The 27,024-nt window shown below is 37.9% G+C and overlaps 1 protein-coding gene across 4 annotated transcripts in view; it reads left to right on the top strand.

Annotated features, from left to right (window-relative positions):
* Positions 1-27,024, top strand: part of FER (FER tyrosine kinase) — a 451,703-nt gene that overhangs the window by 62,974 nt on the left and 361,705 nt on the right. For all 4 annotated transcript variants that reach the window (XR_004429709.1, XM_033178963.1, XM_033178962.1 and 1 more), the window contains exon 3: positions 738-1,003. Coding sequence is in view for 3 of the 4 variants with exons in the window: in XM_033178963.1 (XP_033034854.1) it covers positions 797-1,003 (207 nt within the window). In the remaining variant the exon portion in view is untranslated. The remainder of the gene's footprint in view (positions 1-737; positions 1,004-27,024) is intronic.

The raw sequence follows: 27,024 nt of genomic DNA, 5'->3' as shown, positions 1-27,024 counted from the left end.
TGCTGGAATGGGCAATTCCCCTCTGGCTGTGACTGGTCTAAATGCTCCCTTCCTGGGTGGACATTGGCTGAGTTCATCCTGGTTTTGCTTTCTGCTGTGACAGGGCAGCAGTGAGTTTACTGCAAAGTACCACAATCACAGTGCTCTTTTTCTCCTCCAAGCATACTCTGTGTACCATGTGGCCACTGCCGGGGGATGGGAGAGGACTGGTCTTGATGATTCAAGACTGTGTTTTCTACCCTTTTCAGTACCTCTTTCAGTGATAGGAAGTTAAAACTGGGTACTGTGATTGCTCACTTGATTTTTGGTTCTTATGAAGGTGATTTTTGTGTGTGTAAATAGTTGTTAAATGTGGTGTCCCTGCTGGCAGGGGGCCAGGGGGGCACAATTGGTAGAGGCTTCTAGTCATTTATTTTAATAGTTTTTGTTGCATTACATAGGATTTTCTACATACGAGATGATGTAATTTGCAAATTAAGATTGTTTTACTTCTTTCTGTCCTATCTGAATGCCCCTTTTATTTCATTTATTTCATTGTATTGGCTAAGACCTCTGGTGTAATGTTGAAGCCAACAGTAGAGTGGACCTCTTCATCTTATTTCTGATCTTTGGAAGAAAGTATTCAGTTGTGATTTTTTTTTTTTTTACCCCAAAGAAGAATCTGTCATAACTTTTTTTTTTTTGAAGACTAATTTCCTTTTTATTTAAGAGTTTTTCTCTTTTGTTTACATACACAGATATGTGCTGATTAGAAGGCTCAATTGTGCAGTGTGGAGGATAACCAGTGCCTTACAAAATGGGGTTTGGGAGTGACCTGAAGAATTCACATGAAGCAGTGTTAAAATTGCAAGACTGGGAATTACGGTTACTGGAAACAGTAAAGAAATTTATGGCCCTGAGAATAAAAAGTGATAAAGAATATGCATCTACTTTACAGAACCTTTGTAATCAAGTTGATAAGGAAAGTACTGTCCAAATGAATTATGTCAGCAACGTATCCAAGGTAAGAAGAATAATTTCATTATTTGCTATTTATAGCATTATAATTGTCCTTAAAATGCAATAGCTCATACTGTTGAATGATCATACTCAAGTCAGCATTCTTAAGCAGTGATTCCACAATTTTACAGAGTATGAGAATCTCATGGAGAAGTTTTTCAAAATTATACATTTTGGAGTGGCTGGGCATGGTGGCTTACGCCTGTAATCCTAGCACTTTGGAAGCCTGAGGCGGGAGCATCACTTTAGCCTAGGTGTTTGAGACCAGCCTGGGGAAAGTGGTGAAACCCTGTCTCTACAAAAAATATGAAAATTAGCTGGGCATGGTAGCATGTGACTGTCATCCTAGCTCCTTGGGAGTTTGAGGTGGGAGGATTGCTTGAGCCTGTTAGATCAAGGCTGCAGTGAGCCGTGGGTGACAGTGAGAGCCTGTCTCAAAAAAACAGAGCAAAAAATTGGGGAGCTATACCTCTCTGATATTCTGACTTGATGGGTCAGGTTTGAGAACCATTGTTACAAATTTGGTTTCTTTTATTAACTCTTCTGGCTTTGGGTCGTTTGAACCCTGCTATTTTTCCCTTTAGAACAAACTTTAGTTATAAACCACTCCCTGAATTCTTCTGTGAATCATTAGTGTTGTGAATCATATGGAATATTTTTAGCATGTAGCTGTTATTTGCTATCATTTCAGTACAAAAATATTAGTATATTGTTGAGTTAGTCACTCTTAAAACATCCATTGGATGAATAATGTATTTTTTAAATCCAAGATTATTCTGTCATATAAAAATAAGGGCCAGAATTGTACTGTTAATTTTTCTTTGAAAACATTGAAGAAGAAATGTTAAACTCTAATAGTTCTTGGATTCTTGCTCTGTTACTTCCAATGTCTTATTTAAATATCATATTTCACTATATTTATTCAAAGTTAAAAATAAATCTTTTTAACTTTAGATTGTTAAAAAAAATTAATCTTCTTTCACTTTTGGGTGTTAGAATTTGAGTAAATTTTAGAGGAAAACTCTGTTACCTGTGGAGACTGTATATAGTGTGTTTGATCAAGTAAAGATTTGTGATTTTGTCAAGTCCTCTAATGTTAATATCTTTAACTTCCTTTCTGGGCCAGTATCTAGTCTGAAGGTAGAGCTGCCAGAGATGGCCACAAACAATACAGGACATCATCTGAATTTGCATGCAGTATTTAGGATGAACATACATTAAAAATTATTCGTTATTTATCTGAAATTCAAATTTAACTGGATATCCTTTTTTTTATTTGACAATTTCGTCTGTGGGTATAAGCCTGCTATTATGTTAATGGGAATAGATAGGGAAATTGATAGGAAAAGTACTTTTGGCATTTTAAGAGTCACATTTTATTTAATTCTTGTTTTTGGTAAGCTACCTGATATCTCTGAGTCCAAAGGCTTTCTGCTTCATTTATACCTCTTGTTTTCTTTTCTTTTTTTTCTTTTTTCTTTTTTTGAGATGCAGTCTCACTTTCTTGCCCAGGCTGGAGTACAGTGGTGCAATGTTGGCTCACTACAACTGCTGCCTCCTGGGTTCAGGTGATTCTTGTATCGCAGCCTCATGAGTAGCTGGGATTACAGGTGCGTACTACTACACCTGGCTAAGTTTTGTATTTTTAGTGCAGACGGAGTTTCACTGTGTTGGCTAGGCTGATCTTGAACTCCTGAGCTCAAATGATCTACCTGCCTCGGTCTCCTGAGCTTTACCAGAGTCATCTGACCTCATTAATCTTGACCTCCCTTTTGCAGGACACTTAGGTTTTAACTTTTCCTCGTATGCTAATTAGTTACCACTTACCTGCTTTTCATTTTCTTCCATTCTGTTGACGTGTCTTACTTGCCGTTGTCACGTAGTTTCTATTTTCTTTGTTATTGCTAATTTATACGTTAAATTAACAGTTGAACAATGGTGGAGAACTCACAGAAAATCAAGGAGTATGTCAACCTTTCCTCCTTTTTTTTTCTTTTAGGATCTTGCTCTGTCATCTCGGCTGGAGTGCAGACACAGTCATCTGTGCTTATTGCAGCCTTGACCTCCCAGGCTCAAGCAATCTTTCCACCTCAGCTTTCTGGGGAGCTGAGATTATAGGCTTGTGCCACCGTAACTGGCTACTTTTATTTTTTATTGTATAGAAATGGGGTCTCAGTATGTTTCCCAGGCTGACCTTGAACTTCTGGGCTCAAGCAATCCTCCCACCTTGGCCTTCCAAAACTCTGGGATTATAAGCATGAGCCACTGTGACCAGCCATTCTTTCATCTTAACACAGAAATACTATGATTTATTCTACCTATAAGTAAAGTCTACCTTTTTTTAAGAGGATTGTGCTTTTCATATTATATCTTAAAAAAATCTTTGCCTGATGCAAAATTAGAGTTTTGCCTGTGTTATCATCTGGAAATTTTATAGTTTTAAGTTTTGTGTGTAGGTCTATGATTTGTTTTGTATATGTGGCAAGCTATGGATTGAAGGTTTTTTTTTTTTTTTTTTTTTTTGTTTCTGGATATCCATTTGTTCTAACATCATTTGTTGAAAATACTAAGCTTTCGCCGGGTGCGGTGGCTCAAGCCTGTAATCCCAGCACTTTGGGAGGCCGAGACGGGCGGATCACGAGGTCAGGAGTTCGAGACCATCCTGGCTAACACGGTGAAACCCCGTCTCTACTAAAAAATACAAAAAGCTAGCCGGGCGAGGTGGCTGGCGCCTGTAGTCCCAGCTACTCGGGAGGCTGAGGCAGGAGACTGGCGTGAACCCGGGAGGCGGAGCTTGCAGTGAGCTGAGATCCGGCCACTGCACTCCAGCCTGGGCGACAGCGAGACTCGGTCTCAAAAAAAAAAAAAAAAAAGAAAAGAAAATACTAAGCTTTCTCCATTGGATTGCCTTTCATCTTTGTTTAAAATCAGTTGACCATAATGCGAGTCTATTTTTGTACTCTTTATTCTGTTCCATTCATATTTTTGTCTATCATGACACCAATAACACATTTAATTATTTGGTCCTTGATAATAACATCAAAGTAGTCATCCCTTATTCATGAGAGATATGTTCTAATATCCCCAGTACATGTCTGAAGCTGTGGAGAGTACTGAACGTCTGTTGTTGTCAATCAGAATATGTTTCTGTTCATGCCTTCCACCCACACATTTAATTGCTTTTCCATCTTAACTAAGCACTTATCATGCACTATGCATATAACTTGTGCAGTTTGAAATGCAACATCACAAATTCAAAGTCACAAATTTCCTTTTTCTTCTTTTTCACAGTTGCATGGATAGAGGATTCATTCTTACTGTAGCTCTTAGTAACCTCAGCATATGTTTTTTTTCTTTCCTTAAATTGAGAACTTTCATCCCTTCACCCAAAGGAGACACTTTCTGGCTTCTTTTTGGCATATCCAAATTATCAGCATCACTATCCTTGCAGTTTGGGGCCATTACTAAGTTAAATAAAGGTTTCTTAAACACAAGCACTGCTATAGCAAGACAGTTGATCTGATAACTGAGATGGCTACTAAGTGAGTAATATTCAAGTAGCATATAGAGCATGGATACACTAGACAAAGGGATGATTCATATCCTGGGCAGGACAGAGTGGGGAGGCTAGGTATTTCATCATACTACTCAGAGCGGTGTCACCTTAAAACTTACGAATTGTTTATTTCTAGAATTTTCCATTGTTGGACTACGTGCAATCGAAACTGCAGGAAGCAAAATAACAGATTAAGGGGTACTATTGAACTTATTTTTTTTCATAATTATTTTGGCTTTTCTAAATCCTGTGCATCTCCTTATGAATTTTAGGAGCATCTTACCAATATTTATTTTTTTTTAAAGACTACTGGGATTTTGTCTGGAGTTATATTGAAAGTACAGATAAATTTGGGGAAAATATATATCTTAACAGTATTGGGTCTTTCAGTAAGTAAAAATGGTACTCATTATAAATTGTTAAAAAATAATTCAACTTTTATTTTAGATTCTGGGGATACACATGCAGTTTCGTTACCTAGGTTATTGTGTGATGCTGAGGTTTATGATATGAATGACCGACCCCATTACCAAAGTAGTGAGCATAATACCCAATAGTTTTTCAGCCTTTCCCCCCATCCTTCCCTCTCCCCCCTAATATTCTGCACTGCCCATTGTTTCCATCTTTATATCTTTGTGTACCCAATGTTTAGCTGCCACTTATAAGTGAGAACATGGAGTATTAATTTTTTTTTGTTCCTGTGTTAATTTGCTTAGGATAATGGCTTCCAGCTGCGTACATGTTGCTGCAAAGGGCATGATTTCATTCTTTTTTATGACCATGTAGTATTCTATGGTGCATATATACTGCATTTTCTTCATCTAATCCACCATTGATAGGCAATGAGGTTGATTCCGTGTCTTTGCTACTGTAAATAGTGCTATGATGAACATACAAATGTAGGTGTCTGTTTGGTAGAACTATTTATTTTCTTTTGGCTATATACTCACTAATGGGACTGCTAGGTCTAATGGTAGTTCTGTTTTAATTTCTTTGAGAAATCTCCAAGTGCTTTCTCTAGTGGCTGAACTAATTTACATTTCCACCAACAGTGTATAAATGTTCCCATCTCTCCACAACCTCATGAGCATGTGTTGTTTTTTTGACTTTAATTATAGCCATTCTTACTGGTGTGAGATGGTATCTCATTGTGGTCTTGATTTTCATTTATCTGATAATTAATGATGTTGAGCATTTTATCGTGTGTTTGTTGGCCACTTGTATGTTTTCCTTTGAGAAGTATCTGTTAATGTCCTATGCCCACTTTTTAATTTTTTTTTCTTGATGATTTGTTTAAGTTCTGTATAGAACATTAGTCCTTTGTTGGATGCATGGTTTATGATTATTTTCTCCCATTCTGTAGGTTGTCTGTTTACTCTGTTGATAGTTGCTTTTGTTATATAGAAGCTCTTTAGTTTGATTGAGTCCCACTTGTCAATTTTCATTTTCATTGCAATTGCTTTTGAGAATTTAGTCATAAATTTCTTCCCACAGCTGATACTTACAATGGTGTTTCCCGGGTTTTCTTCTAGGATTCTTTAGTTTGAGGTCTTACATTTAAATCTTTAATCCATTCTGAATTAATTTTTGTACAGGGTGAAAGGTAGGGGACACGTTTCATTCTTCTGCATATAAAGCTAGCCCACTATCTCAGCACCATTTATTGAATAGAGAGTTCTTTTCCTGTTGCTTATTTTTGATGAAAGATCAGATGGCTGTAGGTGTGCGTTTTTTTTTTTTTTTCTGTGTTTTCTAATCTGCTCCATTGGTCTATGTGTCTGGTTTTATACCACTACCATGTTGTTTTGGTTATTGTAGCTTTAGAGTATAATTTGAACTTGCGTAATGTCAAGCCACTGGCTTTGTTCTCATTACTTAGGACTGCTTTGGCTCTTTGGGTGACTTTTTGGTTGCATATGAATTTTATAATATGTTTTTCAAGTTCTATGAGAAATGACAGTAGTTTGATAGGAATAGTGTTGAATCTGTGGATTACTTTGGGCATTATGGGCATTTAATGATATCGATTCTTTCAGACCATGAGCACAGAATGTTTTTCGATTTTTTTGTGTCATCTATGATTTCTTTCAGCAGTGTCATGTAGTGCTTCTTGTAGGGATCTTTTACTTTCTAAATGTATCCCTAGGTGTTTTATTTTTTTTTTTTGTTTCTATTGTAAATGGCATTGCATTCTTGATTTGGCTATCAGCTTGAATGTTATTGGTGTATAGAATTGGTACTGATTTTTCTAATTGATTGTGTATTCTGATTCTTCACTGAAGTCATTTATCAGTTTCAGGAGCCTTTTGGTGAAGTACTTAGGGTTTTGTAAGTATAGATGCATGTCATCCACGAAGAGAGATAGTTTGACTTCTTTTCCTATTTGGGTGTCTTTTATTTTTTTCTCTTGCCTGATTGTTGTGGCTAGGACTTCCAGTACTGTATTGCATTGGAGTGGTGAGAGTGTGCATCCTTGTCTTGTTCCAGTTCTCAAGGGGAATAGCTCAAGCATTTGTCCTTCAATATGATGTGGGCTGTGTGTTTGTCGTAGATGGCTCTTACTATTTTGAGTTATATTCCTTCCATGCCTAGTTTATTGAGGATTTTTATTGTGAAGCAATGATGGATTTTATCAAACACTTTTTCTGCAGCAATTGAGATTATTATATGGTTTTGTTTCTAATTGTGTTCATGTGACAAATTACAGTTATTGATTTGTATATGTTGAACCAACCTTGCATCACAGGAATGAAGCCTATTGGATCATGGTGAATTAATTTTTTGATGTGCTACTTGATTCGGTTTGCTATTAATAGTATTTCATTGAGGATTTTTGTGTTTATGTTCATCATGGATATTGACCTGTAGTTTTCTGCTTTGTTGTGCCTTTGCCAAGTTTTGGTATCAGTGTGATGCTGGCTTTTTAGAATGAATTAGGTAGAATTCCCTGCTACTTGATTTTTTGGAATAGTTTCTGTAGAATTGGTACTACCTCTTTGTACATCTAGTAGAATTTGGCTGTGAATCCATTTAGTCTGGTTTTCTTTTTTTTTTTTTTAATTTAGTAGGTTTTTATTACTGATTCAATTTGGAGCTGGATATTGGTCTTTTCAGGGTTTCAGTTTCTTCCTTGATGTGGTTTGGCTGTGTCCCCACCTAAATCTCATCTTGAATTGTAACTTCCAAATTTCCCATGTGTTGTGGGTGGTGATTGATAATGAGAGTGGGTCTTTCCTGTGCTGTTCTCGTGATAGTGAATGAGTCTCATGAGATCCGATGATTTTAAAAATGGGAATTTTCCTGCACAAGCTCTCTTTTGCCTGCCACCATCCACATAAGATGTGATTTGCTTCTCCTTGCCTTCCACCATGTTTGTGAGGCCTTCCCACCCATGTGGAACTGTAAGTCCAGTTAAATCTCTTTCTTGTGTAAATTGGCCAGTCTCAGGTATCAGCAACATGAAAACAGACTAATACAGTAAATTGGTACCAGTAGAGTGGGGCATTGCTAAAAAGATACCTGAAAATGTGGTAATGACTTTGGAACTGGGTAACAGGCAGAGGTTGAAACAGTTTGGAAGGCTCAGAAGAAGATAGGAAAATGTGGGAAAGTTTGGAACTTCCTAGAGACTTGTTGAATGGCTTTGACAAAAATACTGTTAGTGATTGAACAATAAGGTCCAGGCTAAGGTGGTCTCAGATGGAGATGAGGAACTTGTGAACCGGAGCAAAGGTGACTCTTGTTATGTTGCAGCAAAGAGACTGGTGGAATTTTGCCACTACCCTAGAGATTTATTGAAATTTGAACTTGAGAGAGATGATTTAGGGTATCTGGCAGAAGAAATTTCTAAGAAGCAAAGCATTCAAGAAGTGACTTGGGTACTGTTAAAGGCATTCAGTTCTATAAGGGAAGCAGAGCATAAAAGTGTGGAAAATTTGCAGCCTGACAATGTGATAGAAAAGAAAATCCCATTTTCTGAAAGAAATTCAAGAAATTTGCATAAGTAACAAGGAATTAAATGTTAATCTCTAAGACAATGGTGAAATGTCTCCAGGGAATGTCAGAGGTCTTCATGGCAGCCCCTCCCATCACAGGCCTGGAGGCCTAGGAAGAAAACATGGTATTGTGGGCCAGGCTCAGGGTCCCTGTGTTATGTGCAGTCTAAGGACTTGGTGCCCTGTATCCTAGCCACTCCAGTCATGACTAAAAGGGGCCAAGGTACAGTGCATAGAAGTCAAGAATTGAGGTTTGGGAACCTCCTTCTAGATTGCTGAGGATGTATGGAAATATCTGGATGTCCCAGCAGAACTTTGCCACAGGGGTGGGGCTCTCCTGGAGAACCTCTGCTAGTGCAATGTGGAAGGGAAAGGTGGGGTCAGAGCCCCTACACAGAGTCCCTACTGGGGCACCGCCTGGTGGAGCTGTGAGAAGAGGGCCACTGTCTTCCAGACCCCAGAAGGGTAGAACCACCGACAACCTGCACTGTGTACCTGGAAAAGCTGCAGACACTCAACAACAGCCTGTGAAAGCAGCTGAAAGGGAGGCTGTACCCTGCAAAGCCACAGGGGCAGAGCTGCCCAAGACCATGGGAACCCACCTCTTTCACCAGCGTGACCTGGATGCAAGACATGGAGTCAAAGGAGATCATTTTGGAGCTTTGAGATTTGACTGCCCCACTGGATTTCAGACTTGATGGGACCCTTAGCCTCTTTGTTTTGGCCAGTGTCTCCCTTTTGGAATGGCTATAGTTACTTAATACCAGTACTCCCATTGTATCTAGGAAGTAACTAAGCTGCTTTTGATTTTACAGGCTCATAGGCGGAAGGGATTTGCCTTGTCTCAGATGAGACATTGGATTGTGAACTTTTGAGTTAATGCTGAAATGAGTTAAGACTTTGGCGGATTGTTGGGAAGGCATGATTGGTTTTGAAATGTGAGGACATGAGATTTGGGAGGGGTCCAGGGTGGAATGTATATGGTTTACTTGTGTCCCAACCAAAATCTCATATTGAATTGTAACTCCCACAATTCCCATGTGTTGTGGGAGGAACCCCGTGGGAGGTGATTGAATTATGAGGGCAGGTCTTTCCTGTGCCATAGATTATGTTCTATGTCAGATGAGAATAATGTGTATTCTATATATGATACATGGAATATTTTGTAGATTTCTATTAGATCCAATTGGTCAAGTGATAGTGAATGAGTCTCATAAGATCTGATGGTTTTAAAAACGGGAATTTTCCTGCGCAAGCTTTCTTTTTGCTTGTTGCCATCCACATAAGATGTGATTTGCTTCTCCTTGCTTTCCACTATGTTTGTGAGGCCTCCCCAGCCACGTGAAACTGTAAGTCCAGTTAAACCTCTTTATTTTGTAAATTGGCCTGTCTCGGGTACATCTTTATCGGCAGTGTGAAAATAGACTAATACATTCCTGATTCAATCTTGAGAAGTTGTGTGTTTCCAGGAATTTGTCCCTTTCCTGTAGATTTTCTAGTTTGTTTGCATAGAGGTGTTCATAATAGTCTCTGAGGATCTTTTGTTTTTCTGTGGATCGGTTGACATCACCTTGGTGATTTCTTATTGTGCTTATTTTGCATCTTTTGTCTTTTTCTTTGTTGGTCTAGCTAGTGGTCTATCAACCTTGTTTATCCTTTCAAAGATCAAAGTTTTTGTTTTGTTGTTTGTATGGATGATTGAATATCAATTTCATTTAGTTATTATTTGGTTTTAGTTACTTCTTTTGCTATCTTTAGGGTTAGTTTTTTCTTGTTTTTCTTGATCTTCTAGGTATAGTGTTGGATCCTGAATCTGAGATCTTCTACCTTTTTGGGGTGGTGTTTAGTGCTATATACTTTTGTCTGAACACTGCTCTTGTTGCATCCCAGAGATTCTGGTGTGCTATTTCTCTATTTTTATTTATTTCAAATAACTTTTTGATTTCTGCTTTAATTTCATTGTTTACCAACAAGTCATTCTGGAGCAAGTTGTATAATTTCCATGTAATTGTGTGGTTTTGAGAGATCTTCTTGGTATTGATGTCTCCTTTTATTTCACTGTGGTCCAGGAGTGTTGTTGGTATGATTTAGATTTTTTTTTTTAATTTACTGGGACTTGTTTCATGGCCAAACATGTGGTTGATGTTAGATTATGTTCCATGTCAGATGAGAATAATGTGTATTCTATGTATGATACATGGAATATTTTGTAGATTTCTATTAGATCCAGTTGGTCAAGTGTTGAATTTCAGGTCAGAATTTCTTTGTTAGTTTTCTGTCTCAGCAATCTGTCTGATACTATCAGTGGAGTGTTGTGTGACTGTCTGTTTCTTTTTGTAGGTCTAGATGTACTTGTTTTGTGAATCTAGGTGCTTCAGTGTTGGGTGCATATATTAAGTATAAGTTAAGTCTTGTTGATTTAAATTCTTTGTCATTATTATCATTATTACTTCTTTGTCCATTTTTTTTTTGTTGGTCCAACATTTGTTTTATCTGATATAAGAATAGCTTCACTATTCTTTCTGTTTTCTGTTTGTGTGATCTTTCTCTCACCCTTTACTCTGTGCCTATGGGTGTCAATGTGTAAGAATGGGTTTCTTGAAGACAGCAGATGGTGGGTTTCTTTTTTTTTTTTTTTTTTTTTTTTTTTTTGAGGCGGAGTCTCGCTCTGTTGCCCGGACTGGAGTGCAGTGGCCGGATCTCAGCTCACTGCAAGCTCCGCCTCCCGGGTTCACGCCATTCTCCTGCCTCAGCCTCCCGAGTAGCTGGGACTACAGGCGCCCGCCATCTCGCCCGGCTAGTTTTTGTATTTTTTTTAGTAGAGACGGGGTTTCACCGTGTTAGCCAGGATGGTCTCGATCTCCTGACCTCGTGATCCGCCCGTCTCGGCCTCCCAAAGTGCTGGGATTACAGGCTTGAGCCACCGCGCCCGGCCTGGGTTTCTTTTTTTAATCCAACTTGCAACTCTGTGCCTTTTTTTTTTTTTTTTTTTTTTTTGAGACGGAGTCTCGCTTTGTCGCCCAGGCTGGAGTGCAGTGGCAGGATCTCAGCTCACTGCAAGCTCCGCCCCCGGGTTTACGCCATTCTCCTGCCTCAGCCTCCCGAGTAGCTGGGACTACAGGCACCCGCCACCTTGCCCGGCTAGATTTTTGTATTTTTTAGTAGAGACGGGGTTTCACTGTGTTAGCCAGGATGGTCTCGATCTCCTGACCTAGTGATCCACCCGTCTCGGCCTCCCAAAGTGCTGGGATTACAGGCTTGAGCCACCGCGCCCGGCCAACTCTGTGCCTTTTAAGTGAGGTAGTTAGACAATTTACATTCAATATTAATATTAATATGTGAGATTTTGATCGATTGTGAAGTCATTAGATGATGGCTTTGTACTTTCTTTTGTGTGGTTCCTTTATAGGACCTGTGTGCATGTTTTTGTGGTAGCAGTTATTTTCGTTGTTGTTGTTTCCTTGTTTAAAACTCCCTTAAGGATCTCTTGTGAGGCTGGTCTGGTGGTATTGAATTCCCTTAGCACTTGCTTGTCCGGAAAATATTTTATTCCTCCTTCACTTATGATACTTAGTCTGGTGAGATGTGAAATTCTTGACTAGAATTTCTTTTCTTAAAGATGGCTGAAAATATGCCCCTAACCTCTCCTGGCTTATAAGATTTCTGCTGAGAAGTCCACTGTTAGCCTAACAGAGTTCCCTTTGCACATATGATCTGACCATTTTCTCAGCTGCCTTTAAGATTTTTTTCTTTAGTTTTGACCTTGGACAGACTTGTGACAATATATCTTATTGCTGTTCATTTTGTATAGCATCTCACAGGTGTTACCTGGATTTTTTGTATGTGGATATCTATCTCTTCAGCAAGATTAGGGAAACTTTTTTTGAATTATTCCTTCAAATATGTTTTCCAGGTTGTTTACTTTTTCTTCTCCTTTCTCAGGAATGAGAGTAACTTGTAGGTTTGGTTGCTTTACCTAATCCCGTATTCCTCAGAGAGTTTTTTTATTTAAAAAAATTCTTTTTTATTTATTTTTGTCTGACTATGTTAGTTCTGAAGATATGTATTTAGGCTCTGAAGTTTCCTCTGAAGCTTTCAGTTGTCTTTTGAAACTCCTTAAGTGAGTTTTTTGACTCCGTAAGCTCTGATTGATTTCTCTTTAAGATGCTTATATATTCCTTCATTGCCTGGGTTGCTTTTCAAGTTTCTTTGTATTTAATTTCATCCTTGTCTTGGATCTTGTTAATCATTCTTGTAATACATGCTCTTCCATGCTTTGAATTTTTTGTTGTGTTTTGTTTTTTAGACAGATTCTTGCTCTGTCGCCCAGGCTGGTGTGCAGTGGCATGATCACAGCTCTCTGCAGCCTTGATCTTCTGGGCTTCAGTAATCCTCCTACCTTAGCCTCCTGAGTAGCTGGGACTACAAGTGTGGACCACCATGCCTAGCTAATTTTTGTATATTTTGTAGAGATGAGATATTGCCATGTTGCCCATGCTGTTCTCAAACTTCTGGGCTCAAGTGATCCTCCTGCCTTGGCATCCCAAAATGCTACGATTACAGGTGTGAGCCACCATGCCAAGCCTGTGCTTTAAATTCGTTATCTGTCATTTCTGAGTTTCTAGTTTGGTTATAGACCATTGCTGGAGAGCTGGTATGATCCTTTGGTGGCGTCACTACATTCGGATTTTTCGTGGTGCCAGAATTCTTGTGCTGGTTCCTTCTTATCTGGAGGTGCTGGCACTGCTAATTTTTGTAATTATTTTTGTTCAGGTAGGAATTTTTCTTTTGTCTTTCTTTTCTTGTGATATTATTATTATTTTTTTATTTCTCTTTTCCTTTCCCCTCCTACCTAGGTAGTGTGACTGTAGAGAATGTTCATTAATGTCTTTTTGGCTCTGCTGTATGGACTTCTGTTGGCGGGTTTTATACTGGGCTTTTGTATTGGGCTTTCTTTATATATAAGCCAGTACATAGTGCTTATAGGTAAGAAGTGACTGTGGCTAACACAGCTGGGTGTGTATACTTGATCCTTGCTTACTGATAGAAGCTCTTTGTTGCCTCAGGCAATTGATTGATCCGTGGAGTGCACAGTGGTCTGAGTTCCCTGCTCAGCTCTCCGGGCTGGTGAGCAAGATGTATGGGGCTGGACTGGCCAGGCCTGCTACAAGTCCCCAATGGCAGGCAAAAGCACCAGCACTGAGGGAGAATCCAATGGGTATCCACCAAGTGCTCAGAGGTGTGCCTAGGAAACCTCCTCAGCCCCAAGTTCTTTGCCTGTGGAGGGAGAGTTGGCCAAACGCCTAATCCAGGAGAGTGGATACTCCAGATGCCTGGACATGGAGTGTACTGCAGCACCACAGTTTCTGCACAGGAATGGTGGGGCAGGTCAGGTTTCTGATTCAGAAGAGTAGGTGCTGCCAATGGAGATCTTTATTGGTGTCGAGCAGAGAGGGCCTAGCTGCAACACGGTCTCTTCATAGGAAGGGTTGGATACTCAGGTTGCTGACCTAGGTGAGCAGGTGTTTCAGCTGTCTGGAGATCTGCCTGGGGGTGAAGAAGAGAGGGCCCTCCTTTACGTATATCTTTGCACAGAAAGGGTAGAGTGGCTCATGCTTCCAATCCGGGCTTGCAGGTTCTTTGCCTGGAGACCTGCCCTGGTAAGGAGCAGAGAGGGCCCTGTTGCCCCATGATCTGTGCACAGGAAGGGTGGGTGGGTCAGGCTGCTTTTCCAGGTGAGCAGGTGCTCCAGGTGCCTGGAGATCTGCCTGGCCATGGAATGGAGAGGGCCCTTCTGCCCCACGATCTATGTCCAGGACGGGTAGGGCATCCTAGGCTGCTGAACCAGGCAAGTGGGTGCTCTGAATGCCTGGAGATCTGCCTAGGTGTGAAGTGGAGAGGGCCTCCCTGCACCAAGATCTCTGAATGGGAAGGGTGGGGCAGGTCACACTGCTGATCCAAGTGAGTGGATGTTCCAGATGCCTAGAGATCTGCCTGGGTATGGAGTGGACTGGGCCCCAAAATACCATGTTGTATGCCCAGGAAAGGTGGGCCAGCTCAGGCTGTGGAACCAGGCAAGTGGGTGCTCTGAATGCCTGGAGATATGGTGGGGCATGGATTGGAGAAGGCCCTGCTGCACCATGTTCTATGCTCAGGAAAGTTGGGGTGGCTTAGGATGCTGGTCCAGGCAAGTGGGTGCTTCGAATGCCTAGAGGTCTGCTTGGGGTTGAGTTGGAGAAGGCCCTGCTGTGCTACAGTCTCAGGGGAGCTGACTGGGACACTCAGTAATGGCACTCAGACTGCTTCCATGTAACTAAGCAGGACCTGCTTGCAAGTCTTAACAGTTTGGGAGAAACTGCAGCTTATAACAGCTTTCTTCCTGCCCCAGGCTTGTGATGGGGAGAGCATAGTTTCAGTACCTATTGCTGAGGTGCTTTCCATAATTCTGGCTCTGGCGGCTGCTACCCTGCTCCAAAGCAAGCACTCCAGTCTCTGGCCCAAGAGTAAAATTCCTGTTTGGTCATGCTGCTGGATCACCAAAGAATAACTGTCATTGTATGCATCTGCATTAAAATGGCATCCTGCTCTTAGTCCTCCTTCTCGGACAATGCCTACACCTTTTCCTGGTGTCTTTCCCTCTCAGCATCTCCAACCCTCTCTCCAAGTTAGCCCCAGAGCTTGGGAGAAACAGTGTTCTCCCTTGTCTTGGGTTGCTCAGATCACCAGTGGAAAGGTGAGTCACAGAGAGAGGCTCTCTGCCTCTTTTACGTACTGGGGCTTCACTCATTTTATCAACTGAATGTTGTCACAGGACTGTTTGCCTGCCTTCGTCTCCATGGGATCTGGGGTCTCCTTCATGATTCCAGTGGATTTTCATTTTCCTTCTTGAATTAAAACTCACAGAGTTGATTTTTATGTACTGTTTTGCTATTTCCAAGTGACTGAGACATACTAAAAGTCTCTAATCCACCATCTTGGAAGCATAAAAAGTCTTTAAGTTTTTTTGAACAGTGTTTTATAGTTTTCAGTATATAGGTCTTTCAGATTTATGTATAGGCACTTAATATTTTTGATGCTCTTGTAAATGATATTTTTTCTAAATTTCAGTTTTGAATTATCCATTGCTATTATATGTTAACCTTGTATCCTAAACTTTGAGGAAAACATCTATTTGTAGCTTTTTATAGATTTTGTTCTATTGTCTACATAGATAATCATGTTGTCTGTAAACAAAGACAGTTTTGCTTCTTTTTTTGTAATCTGGATACCTTTCATTCTTGCCTTTTTTCAAAATAGGCTTGAACTTACAACACAAAGTAGAATAGAAATACTGACAGCAGATATCCCTCTCTTGTTCCTAATTTTATGAGAAATGCATTTAGTTTTTCGTGATTTTGTATAATGGTAGCTATGGGTTTTTAATACCTTTATAAGCTTGTAGAAATTCCTTTCTATTCTTATTTAGCTAAGAGTTTTTTTTAATGAGTAGACATTGGATTTTTTTCAAGTGGTTTGTCTTTGCTGAGATGATTGTTTTTCTTTTTTCAATTGAGTATGTGGAATTGCATTTATTAATTTTTCAAATGTTGGAAGAATTATGGTTTCCTGGGATAAACTTCACTTAGTCTTTATGTATTACAATTTTCTTATATTTGATTTACTAATAATTTGCTACATTTTTTTTTTGATAATTTTTGCATCAGTGTTCCTAAGAGATACTGGTCTGCAGCTTCCTTTTCTTGTAATGTGTTCTGGTTTTGGTATTAGAGTAGTATTTGTCTCATAGAGTGAGCTGTGAAGTATTTGCTTTTAACTTTCTGGAGAATTTTGTGTAGAATTGGTGTTATCTCTTACTTAGTAAGATCAGTAGAATTCATCAGTGAAGCCATCTGGGCCTAGAGTAATTTTTCTAAGAAGGTTTTTATCTGTTAATTTTTAAAGTCAACGTAGGGCTATTCAGGCTTTTTATCTTCTTGAGTAAACCTTAGTGGAGTATACCTTTTAAAGGATTTGTCTGTTTTTGTTTAAGTCATCAAATGTATTAGCAGGCTATGGTTGTTTTGCCTTATTATCCTATATGTGGGGAATCTGTAGGGATGTTATAGCTCTCATTTCTGATACTATTTGTATTTTCTCTCTTTTTTTCCTGATCAGTCTCACTAGAGGTTTATCAGTTTTACTGATATTATCTGAGAACTGTCTGTTGATATCCTTGATTTTTTTCTATGTGTTTTCTATTGCATTGATTTCTGTTTTAAAAATATTGGTATTTCTCCCACTTAATTTGGGTTTTATTTGCTCTTTTTTCTCCCTAGTTTATTAAGATGAAAGCTGAGATCATTGATTTAAGACCTTTCTTCTTTTGTAATACAAGCTTATACTATTCTAAATTTTCCCTGAGTATTATTTTAGCTGCATTCCAGAAATTTTTATAGGCTTATATTAATTTTATTTTCAGTTCAGAATACATTTAAATTTCCCTTTTGATTTTTTTTTGATCCGTGTGTTCTTTCAAAGTCTGTTACTTAATTTTCAAATATATAAATATAAATATATATATATATATTGCCATGGATCTTTTTGTTACTGATTTTACATTTAATTTCATTGTTTTTCAAGAACCTATTCTGTATCAGTTGAATGTTTAAAAATTTATGAATACCTGTTTCATGGCCCAGAAAATTGTTTGTCTTGGTAAATATTGCATGTGCAGTCGCTAAGAAGTATATATTCTGCTGTTATTGGTTAGAGTGTTCTGTAGATGACAGCAAAGTGAAGATGGTTGATAGTGGTGCTTAAGTCTTCTATTTCTGTGTTAGTCAGGGTTTTCCAGAGAAACAGAACCAATAGGAGATTTATATATATATATATGATTCATCATGGAAGTCTTGAAGACACACGATATCTTGTCTGCAAGCTGGACAAACAGGAAAGACAGCGCTGTAATTCAGTCTGAATCTAAAGGCCCAAAAACCAGAGATGCCTCCTGTGTAAATCCCAGAGTAAGAAGGCCCAAAAACCTTGAGTTCTGATACTTGAGGGCAGGAGGAGATGAATATCTATTCCAGAAGAGAGAGAGTGAATTTGCCCTTCCTCCTCCTTTTTGTTCTATTAGGCTGTCAATAGATTAGATGATGCTTGTCATCCAATCTTCTGGTGGGTCTTCTTTAGTCAATTGTCTGATTCAAATGCTAGTCTCTTCTGGAAACACCCTCAAAGACACACACAGATGTGTTTCACTAGCTACCTGCAGTTCCCTTGAGCCAGTCAAGCTGACGCATAAAATTAAACATCACATTTTCTTTACTCATTTTTGTCTACCTGTCCCATCAGTTGAGAGAGGGATGCTGAAAACTCCCACTGTAACTGTGAACTTGCCTGTTTCTCCTTGCAATTTATTAAACCATTTTTCTTATATTTGAATCTCTATTATTAGATGCATAAATGTTTAGAATTGTTATATCTTCTTGACAAATAAATTAACTTGTTTATTGGGTGGGAAATGTTGGGGATTTTTATGTTCTCCTTATTAATTAGGCCCTTTATCATTGAGAAATTACCTTAACTCTGGTAATATTCTTTGTTATGAAATCTAATCTGTCTGATACTAATATAACCACTCTGGGTTTCATTTGGCTAATGTTAGCGTGGTATGCCTTTTTTCATCATGTATTTGGTATATCTGAAGTGGGTTTTTGTAAGTAACATATAGTAGAGTCTTGCTTTGTTTCCTAATGTGACAATCTCTGCTGTTTAGTTTGTGTGTTTGTACTCTTTCATGTAATGTGATTATTGACATGATTAGGTGTAAATTTATCATCTTACCATTTGTTTTCTCCTTATCCTGTCTGCTCTTTTTATGTTCTTATTTTCCTTTCCCCTCTTTCTTTTGGATTGAGCATTTTTAAAATGTGTCTTTTTTATCTCCTTTATTGAATTATTACCTATAAATGTTCATTGTGTTATTTTAGTGGTTGCATTAAGGTCTGTAGTATACATCTATAACTTACTGTAAGTATATATTTTAGTGAAATGTAGAACCTCATCTATAATAATATTCTTGCAAGAGTATACTTTAGTTTCTCCCACCTGTTCCCTTGTGTTATTATTGTTACAACTTTTAATTATATGTGAGTTACAAATCCCACAATACATTATTATTTTTGCTGATTATCTTTTGAATAATTTAAATAATAAGTACATAAGTCTTTATATTTGCTCATTGAGTTACAGTGTATGGTACTCTTCATTTCTTTATGTAGATTCAGGTTTCTAGCTTGTATCATTTTCTTTCTGCTTGAAGAACTTCCTTTCACATTTTTTATAGTGCAAGTCTATTAAAAAAATTTTTTTTTTTAGGTTTGAAAGTGTAAAAATATCTTTATGTTGTCCTTTGTTTTTGAAAGCAGTTTTTACATGTATAAAATTCCTGTTTGGCAATTTCTTTACATATTTTAAAGATGTTGCTGTATTATCATCTAACTTGAGTTGTTTCTGATGAAAAATTTGTGCCTAATTTTTTTTTCCTCTGGCTGCACTTAAGGTTTTCCCTCTGTTACTGATGTTAGGCAATTCGTTATGTGCCTTTATGTAGTTTTCCCTACATTAATTGTGCTAGGGGCTTATTGACCTTTTAAAACCCGTGGGCTACTCCAGTGTTCATCAACTTTGGAAAATTTTCAGGCATTATTTTTAAAAATTGTTTTTTAGTTCTCCGTCTTCCTTTTATCTTCTTTGAGGACCCTGATTACATATGGATTTGGCTGTTTAAAATTGTCCTACAGTTTACTATGCTGTATTTTTTTTCTTCTCTTGTTTCATTGTGGTTAGTTTTTATTATTGTCTTCTACTTCACTCATCTTACTTTTATTCAATGTCTAATCTGTTAATTTTATCCACTGTTTTTTTCAGCTCAGATACTTTTATTTCCAACTTCCTTTAGTAACCCTATTAATGAGGTTAACTTTGATTCTTTCCCTGACCACTTATTTTCAGCAGTGTCTCTTCTTCCCTCACTCCTCCTTTTCTGGCAACAATACTTCCTTTCTTGCCAGTATTTAAATTTAAATTACGCCTGTGTACCATTCCTTCATCTTCTTGTACCTGCCAAAACCCAATTCTTCCTTTCGCTCCACACCCATACTTTAGGGTGGAACAATTGGAGAGAATAAACAGAAATCAAGTAGTTGGGTCATTTCCATGTTAAAAATGAACAAGTCATAAATATCTCTAGTTGTTGGATTTGAATCACTTTTATACCTTGTATTTCTTGACTTCATATATTTATTCTTTCCTCTGGTTTTCTGAATATATGCAATATATTCAGGAAAGGGGTCCCCAGTTCAGACCCCAAGGGAGGGTTATTGGATCTCACGCAAGAAATAATTCAGGACAGGTCCACAGTGCAAAGCGAAAGCAGGTTTATTAAGAAAGTAAAGTGGTAAAAGTACAGCTACTCCATAGACAGAGTAGGGCATTTCTGAAAGTAAGAGGAGAAATGTGTTCACCCTAGGTACAATACTTGTTTATATACACGATAAAAAAAGATCATGGGGAGATGTGCTCTGCTACAAGGGTTTGTGATAAAGGATTACTTAATTACTATATTTTGCAAGAATTGATGTTATATCTTTAAAGCAAAATTAGGAATGCTTCTGTTCTCAAGATATCATCGGGGTATCAGGGCACTCCTAAGTCTGGATCTGTTTAGTAAACATTATTAATCTGTTCCCTTAACCATAAACATCTAGAGGCTAGCAATACCTAACTTTCTGGGAATGCAGCTCAGCAAGTCGCAGCCTCATTTTTCCTAGCCATCACTCAAGATGGAGTCACTCTGGTTCGAATGCCTCTGTTATTTATAGTTATTTTGAAGTTTTTACATTCTGTCTTTAATCCTGAGGGCATGTTTCTTGTGTGGTTTTTCTTTTCTTTTTTTTGTTCGTTTGTGTTCCTATTGGAGGAAATATTAGGAGATGGAGACCTGGGTAACTGTCTTTTTCCCCCTACTACCTGGTGTCTATTTTTTCATCATTCTTTGAGCACTTGTTTACTTTTTGACATAATAAGATATTCCAATCTCATCTTGAATGTTGCTTTCTACATTCCTAGAATAAACCCTTTTTCCTAGGAGTCCTGGTTTCTTTTAGTGTAGAAAATAACTGAACATTCAACCAATTTACTATGTGTGGAATTTTAGGTTTCACAGTATTTACAATTACAAATAATGCTGCAATGGATAACTTTGAATAGATGTATTTTTGTAACATGGATGTCTTCATGGTGAATTTTTGGAAATGAGATTTCCAGGCCAAAATGTAAATGTACCTGTTGCATCATATATTTTTGTTGTATATTACCAATATAAATCTCTATAAATTTCCTCTGTGGATCTTGTATCATTTTGCATATCCAGCAGAAACACAGGAGGATGTCAGCTTCTACTTAATCTGGGTAACAGAGTTTGTTCTCAGACTTTTGTATTTTTGTTATTTTGATAGGTAAGACATTATATCTAGGGTGCTTTTATTTTATATTTCTCTAAAAAGAGTGACATTAAACATCTTTCATATGTTTAACAGCTATCATATTGTTAGGAACTGTTTTCTGTGCTGAAGATGAATTTTACTTTGTGTCTTCTTATTTATGTAAAATTATATCTGTCTGCATACAGTCAACTTCTGAAATAGTACAATGATAAATATAATCTTCAAATGATGCAAGGTATTTTAAAAGGAAGTATTGCCTTACCTTTTAAACATGAAGTGAATTGAAATATTGGTGATGTTACATATACCATATAGGAATAAGAAGTAATGAAACATGCTTTTTGATGAATCAGTCTTATTATTTAGTAGTCACATAATACGTATATAATGTAACTTGAGCCGGTACAACTAGGGTTTCAACTATATATATTTTTAAAGTAGTAATGTTTAAGCCTGGCTATAGAGCTACTTCTGCTATACCACCAGATTTGAAAACATTGAAATCTTGGTTGAAATCATTTCAACATTTAAAAACTTGGTTAATGAGAGGATCACTTGAGGCCACAAATTCAAGACCAGCCTGGGTAACATAGCAAGACCCTATCGTAACTAATTAACTAACCACACACACACACACACACACACACACACACCACAGATATATACACACATGCTTTAATCTATTAAAAAAAACATGAGTTTGTTCCCACACAGTTGACATATTAAGAACGATTTGAGCTTAACACTAATTTTGCATTTGTTTATGTCTGAAACCTGAAGAAGCACTAGGTAAATGCAGAAAACTGTAACTAGTTGAACGATGCTGCAGAGGAATACATAGTAGACACACACTTCAGTCCTTTACTGGCTACCTTCGTTTACCTTTTTGTTGTGAGCCACACTCATCCACATGTGGCATTTCAACTTTCTGTCAAATTTTGGATAATTCTTCCCTTTACAGAATTCACAAGTTGCAACCTTTCTGAAATCTCCTTTGACAAGCAAACTTCAGGTCTTTTCAAAATGAAGTGCCATGTTAATATAGTAGTCATGTGCTTCTTAACATTTAATATCTGTAAAACTATGCAAAGTTTTTTCTATTAGGTTTCTGTTTTTTAAAAATGTGTCCCTGATTAGTTTCTTGAGTATTATGCCTTTAACCCCATTTGTCCATAAGCCCTGTGGTTTTTATTTTGTAATTTTTGTACAATCTCATGGTTATCAGGCATAAAAATATTTTATTATGGTACAACTTATACATTAGAATTAGTTGTGGAGCTTTAAAGTACTGATGTATAGACCCCATCCAAAGCCTGTTAAATAAGAGCCAAGAATTGGTATTTTTAAAAAGCTTGCAGTTGTTGGGCAGGGCACGATGGCTCACTCCTGTAATATCAGGCCTCTGGGAGGCTGAGGTGGGCAGATCACTTGAACGCAGGAGTTCAAGATCAGCCTGGGCAACGTGGCAAAATCTCATCTCTACCAAAAATAAGATAAAATTAGCTGAGCATGGTGGCCTGGTCCTGTAGTCCCAGCTACTTGGGAAGCTGAGGTGAGAGGATCACTTTAGCCCAGGAGGCAGAGGTTAGGAGGATCTCTCCAGTTAGCAGAGATTGTGCCACTGCACTGCATCCTGGGCAACAGAGCAAGACACTGTCTCAAAAGAAAAAGAAAAAAAGGAAAAAGCTTGCAGTTGCTTCTTCTTGCAGCTAGAGTTGTGAACTGCTAGTCCAGGGAAACCGTGAAGCTTTGAAGAAAATGAAGAGAAACTCTTATGAGTGGGAAGTATCTAAAATTTCCTTTGAACTTGCAATTGAATCTTTGAAAACTTCAACTTTAGGAGAATTTAAGGAGTTGTCTTCTGGATTTCTGTATTCCATAAAGACACAGAGACTCCAAAAACATTCTTCTTATGTAATGGGCAAACTCACAATAAAAACTGTTGTTTCACAGAACCATTTATTTTGAGTTATTGTGTAGTGTACAAACTATGCATTCTTCATGGAATTTTTATGTTGCATTTTTAAAAAATTAAAGCAAGAAGGAATGGAGCAAGTAGTTGGAGGTGTAGTCTGCAGTGAAAAGCTATTTATAACAACTATTATTTAGGTATTTTTCAAGCTTGAGTCATCTTGTTGATTTATTTTCAATGTTTTAGTATAATTATAGCTCCAGTAGTGGTTTGTTCTTTAATCCAGTGTTGTAGAATAAATACTTTTGGTATAATAAACTCAGAACACTTAAATTACTACCTGTTTATGGAATACTGATTTACCTCACTACACAGCTGTTAGTTCAAATTTAGAGGGCAAGAAAGGACTAATATGCATTTCTAAAAGATACATATTTTCCCCTTATGTGTAGTTTTCTCTCTTTCAAAAGTTGCATGCAGAGTTTTCTTTCTTTATATCATGTATTAATCTTAGTATAACTGGTACTGTTTACCTCTGTCGGCTTCCTAAGCATAAAATAGGCATTGTAGAGTTTATGTTAATTATTTTAGAAGCCTGAGATGCTATTTAATGTATGCAACTGATCTCTTTTTTGGGGTAGATGAGAATAAAATTTCTGTAAATTGAATTATTCCTCCTTTTTATTATGAAATAGGTGATGTGTTTATTTCTAGGAACCATTTTATTTTTGGTCACAAAACAACACTGCCAAAGAATCACATTTAAGAATTCAGAAAATTGGCCATATGCGTTAGCTTCTGCCTGTAATATTAGCACTTTGGGAGGCCAAGGTGGATGGATTGCTTGAGCCCAGGAGTTCTAGACCAGCCTGGGCATCATGGTGAAACCCCGTCTCTACAAAAAAAATACAAAAAGAAAATTAACTGGGCATGGTGGTGTGCGGTGTGTGCCTGTGGTTCCAGCTACTTGGGATGCTGAGGTGGGAGAATCACCTGAGTCTGGGAGGTGAAGGCCTCTGTGAGCCATGATTGTGCCACTGCATTCTAGCCTGGGTGACAGAGCAAGACTGTTTCCAAAAAAAAAAGATAAAGAAAAAGAATAAATCTTTTGAAATCACATTTTACATTTCAGGTAAAAGCAATGTTTTTAATAATATTAATATACAACTAAGAATTCTGAAAAATGTTCTAAAATTTAAAAATCTCAAATTAATAATTTGTTTTCCTGGGGCATTGGAAAATGTGTGCTGTCTTTTTCACTGTGTTAAAGTTGTCCTGTTTCTAATTATCCAGTGAGATATTGGGGCTGGTTAGATAAAGTGATGATTTTATTTAATTGTTCCATTGAGGGAGATATGAGGGACGGGTCATTATTTTAGTTAGAAAGGCAGTTACAATGAGAGGCCTCTTTCATTTTCATATCCGTAGCTTCTCATAGAGCATGTCACATCAAGAGTGACTCACTAATCTTGCCCTCAAAGGACTTCTCTTTAGATGTACTCATACAACAAAGTAGGTAGCCTAAAGGAGTAGATAGCTTTTCCTTATGGCTCTTCACTTCTAATTTAATGATTAAGTACTAAATACAGATTAAAGATTACTATGTGATTTGTAACCAGTTTAAAAATATTCTCCTTAGTTTAATCTAGTTAGTTATTCTTTTTTATTTTTAGTAACGGGGTCTAGCTCTGTCGCTTAGGCTGGAGTGCAGTGGTGTGCTCATAGCTCACTGTAGCCTTTAACTCCTGGGCTTAAGTGATCTTCTTACCTCAGCCTCCTGAGTAGCAGGGACTGCAGGCATGTACCACCATGCCCAGCTATTTTTCTTTTTTCTTTTCTTTTTTTTTTTATTTTTAGAGCCAGGATCTGTTTTGCCCATGCTCGTCTTGAACTTTTGGGCTCAAGTGATCCTCCTGCCTCATCCTGTAATCCCAAAGTGCTGGAATCATAGGCATATCCCACTGCACCTGGCTAGGTAGTTTTTTTTAAAGTAGTTTTAAGATATTAAGACCTTTAGGTTCCCACACTCCTCCCTCCAAGCATCAGGTTGTGTCAGGTCTAGCACATTAAGAATTAGTTTTGTATTTGAATGTGAGCTCTTCCATTATTTAGGTGTGTGACTTTAGGCAGATTAATTTATCTGACATTCAAACTCCACATTTAGAAGATGAAGATATTTGTGTTGATAAAAGGAGTAAATAAGAGAAGGCCTGTGAGTGTGCAAGAGGTTGGTAATATTAATGAGTGAAGCCCCAGTAAGGAAAAGAGGCAGAGATCCTGTCTCTCATTTAGATAAGCAAAGTTAGCTTTAATAGGAGTGGGGTTGGAAAGAACTAGTGGAGACCATCAATTCCACCTGTCCGTTCTATGTGAGAGAGGGAAAAAAAGCATTTTTTTAAATGGAGATTCGGAAGAAGAAAGTGTCTTGAGTATATAGATTAGTTTATACCTTCTGAGAGTAAGTACTGAGTTTTAATTTTTTTTCCCCCAGAAGTCTATTTGAGAAGTTTGAAAAAAGATAGATAAGGCAGTAGATGAAAAGACTGACTGGCTGGAGGAGGAAAGAGTGGACTTTGTTTTTTTAAAAGAATGTTGAGCTGAGGGGGCCAATGAAGGATAATCTGGAACTACAGGAAATAGGAAATAACAGAACTTGTCTAGGACATGGAAAGGGAATGGGAAAGAGTGGAGAGCAGGGATATATAAAAAAGAAGCTAAAGAAGAGATAAAAATCTCCCAGAATCCTAACTATAGTTCATTCTTCTCGTTAAAATTTCCAAATAGGCCATTGTTGTTTTAACAGTGCTCTACTAGAGCTGGATCAACAAAGGAATCTTCTCTGGACGTGAGCTGTAAAACTCAAGGAGTTTGTGAGAATGGTACTAAATAAGGAAGTAGCTATTAATAAATAGGAAAAGATCACAGGATGCTGGAACTGAAAGGGACTGTGAAGGTTTTTTATTCAATGCTTAATTTTTGATGGGAGAAAACTGCTGAGGTTAGGCTATTTACTTCTGAAGAATAAAGGTGACTATGGCCAGTTATTTTTCTGGTTATACTGTTCTTCAGAAGAAGAACAAGAAAGGTGGCCCTTAAGTCCAAGAGGAATAAAAGCAATTGAGGAGCACCAAGAAGCTGGAAAAGTATTGGGAAAGAAAAGGTAATATACTTTCTTTATTTCTTTTCTGGCCTGATCTGTGTTTAGATACTTAGATTTACTTTTTTAATAGTAGTAGGTAATATCCTGGTAGTCATGTGGCTCTCTAACTTTTGAGACTGGATAGTGACTGAGCTAATGCAGCTCAGCATCTTTAGTACCAGTCATTGGAAACCAGTTATTTAATTTGATTATATTGATTTTATTTAAAAATATTTAATCTTTGTCCACATATTATTTTTTCATTTATTTAGATTCATATATTCTATTATAGGTGTGTATACATGCACACACACACACACACTTTATTTACTATAATTTCTTTATCCATTCATCTGTTGAGGGTTGTTCCTTGCCTATTATGAATAATGCCTGTCCTAGTCCTAGTTCTGTTGCTATAACAGAATTCCTGATATCGAGCATTTTTTAAAGAAAAAGGTTTATTTAGCTTATAGTTCTGTAGGCTGGGAAGTTCAAGGTCATCACCCTGGCTTCTGGAGAGAACTTTTGTGCTGTGTCATAACACAGGGAGAAAAATAAAGGGAAGTGGACATATGATCTGAGAATCTGCAATACTTGAAATAACACGGTCTTAGGCCAGGTGCGGTGGCTCACGCCTGTAATCCAAGCATTTGGGAGGCCAAGGTGGGCGAATCACTTGGGACCAGCCTGGCCAACATGGTGAAACCCTGTCTCTACTAAAAATACAAAAATTAGCCAAGCTTGGTGGCACATGCCTGTAATCCCAGCTACTTGGGAGGCTGGGGCAAGAGAATCGTTTGAACCCGGGAGGTGGAGGGTGCAGTGAGCCAAGATCGTGCCACTGTACTCCAGCTTGGGTGATAAGAGTGAGACTCTATCTCAAAAAAATAGCAGGGTCTTAAAAGTTTCAACCTTTCTATTGTTAGAAAGTCAAG

This window comes from Trachypithecus francoisi, unplaced genomic scaffold (assembly GCF_009764315.1).
Source record: "Trachypithecus francoisi isolate TF-2019V2 unplaced genomic scaffold, Tfra_2.0 Lachesis_group2, whole genome shotgun sequence".
In the NCBI taxonomy this organism is placed as follows: domain Eukaryota; kingdom Metazoa; phylum Chordata; class Mammalia; order Primates; family Cercopithecidae; genus Trachypithecus; species Trachypithecus francoisi.
This window is presented reverse-complemented; position numbering and strand designations above follow the sequence as displayed.